At 41.2% G+C, this 6,850-nt stretch overlaps 1 protein-coding gene across 1 annotated transcript; it reads right to left on the bottom strand.

The window, feature by feature from the left end:
- LOC137284303 (sulfotransferase 1A1-like) lies at nucleotides 1-6,850 on the bottom strand. Its single transcript, XM_067816070.1, has 6 exons — nucleotides 6,719-6,850; nucleotides 4,365-4,527; nucleotides 3,348-3,668; nucleotides 2,665-2,768; nucleotides 1,886-2,036; nucleotides 1-877 (listed from the first exon to the last, which is right to left on the bottom strand). The coding sequence occupies exons 1-6, from the start codon at nucleotides 6,725-6,727 to the stop codon at nucleotides 744-746; spliced, it is 882 nt and encodes a 293-aa protein (XP_067672171.1). The 5' UTR covers nucleotides 6,728-6,850; the 3' UTR covers nucleotides 1-743.

Genomic DNA, 6,850 nt, shown 5'->3' with positions numbered 1-6,850 from the left:
AGCCAGACATTCTCTATTTCCTCCAGTTGAATGAAAATTACAATATGGAGAGATAATTTACGTAGATTAGTGATATTTAAACCTTAATAAACCTTCCAGGTATTGCTATTTCCTTATAAAATGGCTGACATTAATGATTACATCTACTCAAACATCCCTTTCTGGTTCCATAATACATGCACAGGAGCCACCGTTTAAAGCGACCATTAACTAAATACATTCACATAACAAATATAAATTACTAACAGTTTCCACAAGTTCTCAGTGAATGGAAGTATGTATTTTGGTGCAAAAAGCAGAACATTAATGTATTTTGGATTATGTACATGATACAAACGGGCTATAGTTAGAAGCATTGTTGGAACGTCTTCACCAACTAGATCCCTTATTAACTCTTGTAATTTTTTTCATCTGATGCAAAGATGATCTAAAGTTATGCTATGTAGTAAAGTAATGATGTTCAACATATTTCTCCCCTGATATATTTTGAGCATTAATAACAGAGGTATTAATAACACGTCCCCGATGTACTTGAGCATCGAAAACCCCTTTAACTTTATATCACTATAACTCAAAACTCAAAGTGCATAATCAGTGCTATATCATTGGCCTTCTCAAAGAGTCAATATGTTTGAAATTCATCATGTCAAATTACTCTCTGATAGCACAGTCGTGCGACGTACACAGTTCTCTATGGAGAACTGTTCCTATGGGCTTTTCTTCAACCTTGATCAAAGACAGGGCTAATGTACAGTGTCAGTAGATAACAGAGTGTACTTGAACTGGAGGGGACAGTCGGCCATCTTTTCCTGGTAGAACTGATCAAACCACTCGTTCTGGGCGACAGTGAACCAGTTCTTCCAGTCACCAACTCCACCTGAAAGGAAACAATGTTTAGGTTGGACTTTTACTGCGCAGACTCTTAAGTGAAACCAAGATTCTACTTGTGACTTTTAAGCCACTTACCTGTATCAGACTTTAACATGAGAAGGGTGGACTGATAGTTTTGCATCCTGTTACAAAACCAGTACCGCACTTACACAAAGCAATATATTTTCGGTAATTTTTGCAGGGCAGGAGACGTTGAGAGGGTGTGTTGTATTGGTCTCAGACATTCCTTCTAAGATCTTGCGCTTTTCAAAAATATTCTCCCTTTGTCATGTTATAGTGTCTACTTTAGGACAGCCATGTCCAAATATTTCTACAGACCAAAAACTATGTAGCCAGGCCATATGATATTTAGTTATTATTATTCAATCTACAATCTTTAGCTTTATCACTACCGCAGAGTACATTGTTTTCTCAGCTACCTTGTTCCTCTTTGTCACTTCCATTGATTACTGTATATGACTTTTATGGCCTTTATTTCTCATCCCCCTTGGCTGTGTCTGTCATCACATCAACTGTAGAAGGAAGAGCTATTGTTTCTCTATCTGTCCATTGTTGAATCTTTGCCTGTCCATTGTTGTTAAAAACTATATATATATGTATGATCACATCTATACTATTGTGAGATGTGAGTGTGGAGACCGGCATTCTGACTGTCTTTGTAGGGACGACCGCGAGCAGGATTATGCCACTCGCAGGAAAGGCTCTGGCGTTGAGTTGGAAGTCCACTCACCTCATTCATGTATACTTGTCTTGTGTTAGCAACTAAGGACGTTCGAACTAAACTATGCCTTCGTCTTCATCAACTTATTCATTTTCGTAACGTAATGTTCATTATGAGCTAGTTCACCACAAGCCGACGGCCACAGGCCCGCGTTGACAGTCACAAGAATGTCGAAAATATATCCCCATGAGAAAGTAACGTAATTGTCGAGGGTTTTGACTCAGAAATACATGTCTTAAGGAAAACCTGGGTATGGGTACAACTTATCTATACCTTTTCTAAACACGCTTGATCTATCATGTCCCTTGTTCTTGTGAGTCCTCATTGCTGCAATTGTTGTGTTGTCGCAGACTTTGGACAAGAAGTCATCCGTTCTTTCCACACCCAGGAACTCGCATATCTTCCTCATCTCTCGCATCTGATCCTGAAGTAACATTCATTTAAGTGTTGTAAACACGTCCCCATTTCACATCTGACATCAAGATGGACTTCAACGCATAAAGCGCATTTGGGTCTTGCCAACACTGTTGTTTCTTGGCTTGGTCATTAGGTGTATCATCCGTAACTCCACATGTGGCATACCTATCTAAACGTTTAGTTGCCCCAAGATTCCTGACTGTAACCTGTACATACTTACCAAGGTGCGTGCCTAACGTGTCTACGAGTTGTCCCTGGACACATAACTAAGGTCTACATGTACAGTCCCATGATCCGTGCCTAACTTGTTAATATGTTGCCTCAAGATACCGCCTAACGTCTCTACATGCTGCTCAAACATACGTCAAAACAACGTCTCTACGTGTTGCCCCCCAAAACCGGACTAAGGCCCAAATACGTCTACCTTCCTGACGTCATTCAGGTTCAGAGTCGATCCCCAGCAAACCCCAGATTCCAAGTACACCCAGATTACCACATGTAATGGCTTGCAGTCACCCACTCAAATTGCATTCCTCGTATTTTTTTCTTCCAAAACATGCTTACATAAATGCTGCTGTTTGTAATGTGTAATGTCGCAAACTGCAGGATTGAACAACAGTTGTCGTCCAATGCACCTGCTTAATGTCTTCGTAGAAGAGAGTCAACACTGGCTGATCAGGATTAGTCTTCTTCACCAGCTCCCAGTCAAGAACATAGTCCATCCATGATTCATACATAACTGTAACACAAGAAGAGTGGGAAGAATGCTCAAAGAAAAAATTATTATCAGAAGTATCAATGACAGGACGAGACAAAGAGAGTACTGATTATTAGGACCAAAGTCACTAACCACCCTTAAAAGCTGCGAAAAGGATATCTCTCGTTCCGACAGTGGTTACTACGATAACAGGAATAAGGATTATAACTGAAAGCTCTTGGGTAAGTGAGTAACTTTAGCTTTGTGCCGCTTTTAGCATTATTCCAGCAAAGTCATGGTGGAGGACACTAGAAATGGGCTTCACACATTTTCCCATGTGGTGAATCGAACCCGGACCTTAGGCATGACGAGCGAACGCTTTAACCTCTAGGTTACATCACTGCCTCAAAGCAGGCCAAACGTGGCACAGGGCAAACGTATATGTGTCAAACACCATTCGAGTGAACTGAATCATATCTCGACTGATGTCAGCACCGACTACTTACAAACCGAGGAATTACAAGAAAGAGTTTGGAAAGAAAGGAAGGATGTGAGAAATCTGATACAGATAGATGAAGAAAGATACCCTTGGTAGATAATCACAGTTGGAACAAAACTCACACTTTCCTTGAAATAGGGGTCGTAAAAAGTTTTTAAACTCCCCCTTGTATTTAGCGAATGGAATTGTTTTCAAGAAGGTATAATAGGAGACAGCCGTATCCTTTGGGTTTCTTAAGACGGTGATGACTTTAATTTTCTTATTGAGAACGTCGTCTGGCAGATGTTTCATCCGGAGATGGGAGCTGAGGATCCTGGGAGACGGCAGATCGGCATATCTCTCTTCTGGTACCATTTCCATAAAGGTCTGGCTCATCGTGACGTCATCGTGCGTTATCTCCCCTGTGAGGAGCTCTCTAGTAATTTCCCAGACCCAGTGGGTTCCTGGAGAGACGGAAGTCACGTGACAAACCAGTATCGGCTGGATAGCAAGAGAGATACATGACAAAAGCAAGTTTTGAACCCGCGGATCATTTATCAATGAAATATGCCATTTAACGGGTACCCGTTTCTTCACAACACCACTGTACTGTGATGCTCCTTTCAGAATGCTGATATTTCTTTTTAGTTTCAAAGAGAACAAATTGCCTGGTAGGTTCGTTCGTTTGTTTGTCGTTTAATGCGCACACAGCAATATTCCAGCTGAATGGCGGTGTCCTGAAAATAATCGTGTCTGGATCAGACAGTCCTGTTATCAACAGCATGAACATCGATCTACGTAAATGAGATACGATGGCATGTGTCGACCGAGTCAGCGAGTTTGACCACCCGAACCAATTAGCCGCCTCTCATGACGCTGAGTTGGGTGTGGTGTGGTGGCCTGGGCTTGAGAGGGATTGGTGTTGGTGAAATTAGCACAGTTTCGGTGCTGATTGTTTGGGTGTAATAGGCTGAGCTTGAGTGGTGTGGGTGTGGCTCTGGGTGTGATGGCCTGCGTGTGGTGGGCGTGAGTGTTATTGGTGTGTATTTGATATGATGTGTTTTTAGTAATTAATTACGTTGCTTCTTGGTGAAAACACGAATCCAATCCATACGAACCACATACCAATAGTCATTGAGTTTCATGGTATCTAATGTTACCTGATTTAGGAAATGTGCAAATTAGGACGTCATCGTCGCGTATTCTCACAGAACGTACACCCTGGATACCTTGTCCGTCGGGGAAGTTGGGGATGAGAAAGCCGTTGTCGTTTAACGACGTGAGGGTGTCACCGCCGTCATCTGGTGCATCAACTAAGTGTTTCTGAATTGAGAAAGAACCTGGTCATGTGTGAGGAAGTCTGCTCAGAAAGATAGGTGCTACTCTATTCTATAGATCCTTATAGAGGGATACTCATGTCAATGTCCTTCACAAGGGATAGATATTTAAATTACAAAACTATTAAGATCTTTTTACCACTGCTAGGTATCATTTAATACAAAAAATTGTTAAAGAAATTGATTTCATGACTGATTTTTTTATTAATATATGTTGTAGATAGATGTAGCAAAGATACTGTATGTCCCCATGGTCCTTAATATGGTGATCTACTTTCAGTTGTTAGCGACATATAGCCCGTGTTTTATATTGTAGTGTCCTCTAAGGTTAAACTGTTTTAGAATTAATACTTGATTTAAATATCTATCTGCGATAATCTAGTTGTTTTACTGTCCTTCGTTGACATTTTTACCATTTCACTATTATGTATAATATTTATGGTTTTCGTCACGCTATGGCTGAAATATTGCCGATGGGACATTAAATATTAACTCACTCACTCACTGTCTCATGTCAATGTATTTCTGGGAATACTTCCTGTCTGTAATCCCTCACATACGTACTCATATGTAACGTTATTGTTTTACGTTTTGCTGATACATCACAAAAATGTGTTTGTCTTGAGTCCTTAGTCTCTATGCAGAGACGTTAGTGGACACACAGCTGGCTAGAAATGTCCTACATGTCAAACACGGGACTGTCTGGTCCAGAAATACCTATTCACCATCGGTTGAAATAGGGCTTTTATGACATTAAACATACAAACACAATGCTCCAGATCACTTTATGTCCATTCTGTTTTGAAAAATACTCTACTTTGCATCTGTTCTCCAAAATAGCTTTAGTTGGAGGCTGCCTCGAGAGATGTCAATAATGTTGCAATGGTGTTGATGGTTGCTCATGATATTAATCACTTGACACCGTCACACAGCCAGAAGGTTGCTGATTGCAAACGTTTAATGAGAATCGAGTACAAAATAGTACTAAACACCCTATACATCTCCGAAACTCTTCTGATTTGATTGTTGGCCATGTAAGGAACATCTAGGCCTAGGCCGCAGGATCACGTTTATTTACTGCACGTAAGTCTGGGATTAGCGATTGATTCTTCTGCCATTTTTAGGATGCGTAAATCATGACCTGTTTAGTAGCCGCTGTCAGCACGAACGTTCACGATCAGGGCTGAAGTTATAGTGATTGATGAGTGAGTGAGTGAGTGAGTGCGTTTTACGCCGTACACCGCAATACTCCAGTTTATATGTCGATCTGTACATAATCGAGGCTAGACCAGGCTATCCAGTGATCAACAGCATGAGCATCGATTTGCGGCATTGGGAACCGATGACATGTGTCAACCAAGTCAGCCAGCCGATCCCTTTCGATCTCTTACTACAAGCATGAGTTACCGAAGATCAATGTTCTAACCCGGACCTTAACACGTCACTCAAGGTGTAAAGCAGGGACGGAGAGACAAGGTGAACCCAATCTGACAACAGTGACGGACTGGAACATCTTGATAGCAAGGCCAGAATCAGAAATCGCTTTCCCCTTTAGCTTTGCCCTTATTGTGTTGAAAACCTGATATATGTTTCCCGGTGGCTGAGCTGGTAAGACGGCCGATTTTGTGTCTTGGTACCTGATTTGGTACCTGACTCTGAGAGTGTGGCTTCGAATCCCGGATGGAATTCAACCCAACAAAACTATTAGAAATCTGCACTTTATTAATAAAGTGTAAATAAACAAATCATATATTACATTTCTTTAAAAATGCTGAGCTATAAGGAAATAACATAACTTGTTTGCACATGTACACAACAAATTAGTTCGCTGCTATCCGTATCGCTAATAAGTCACTCTGACCTCAGTAGGTTGATTACTACTAAGGTTATCTTCCCGTCACTACTTCCGTATCGCTTGTCAACGCCCAAGTTAGTGTTACACACAGGCTGGGTTTGTTGATCATTTGTTTACCGCTGAAACGTAGTCTTTTCAGTGCGCTTTGAAATTCCAAATGTAAACCCAGTGAATTTAAACAAATACCCCTGACTTCACTGTGTCACAGAGACCTGAGTATATGGAGTGTCCCAGTAAAGTGATAGCTCTGACCTGAATATCATGTCACACACAACGATATGGTGAGTTATACATAGTCATACATCAGTACTGCACAACTTACTTGAGACATGGTTCAAAGTGTGAACGCACAGCTCATGTGATATCCAGGAATCCAGTTAATGAAACCGAATGGCAACCAGGCGAGCTGTTTGTCGTGCAGTGGGGAGGGACTCGCTCAGTTCTCGTTACATGC

The sequence above is a fragment of the Haliotis asinina genome, chromosome 1 (genome assembly GCF_037392515.1).
Source record: "Haliotis asinina isolate JCU_RB_2024 chromosome 1, JCU_Hal_asi_v2, whole genome shotgun sequence".
Taxonomy (NCBI): Eukaryota; Metazoa; Mollusca; class Gastropoda; order Lepetellida; family Haliotidae; genus Haliotis; species Haliotis asinina.
This window is presented reverse-complemented; position numbering and strand designations above follow the sequence as displayed.

What these genes read in the sequence shown, in the direction of transcription:
- LOC137284303 (XM_067816070.1), bottom strand. An exon ending in ACCCCTATTTCAAGGAAAGT is followed by an intron (nt 2,769 to 3,347) that starts GTGAGTTTTGTT and finishes CTTGTGTTACAG; the next exon opens with TTATGTATGAATCATGGATG. An exon ending in TCTACGAAGACATTAAGCAG is followed by an intron (nt 2,037 to 2,664) that starts GTGCATTGGACG and finishes ATGTTACTTCAG; the next exon opens with GATCAGATGCGAGAGATGAG.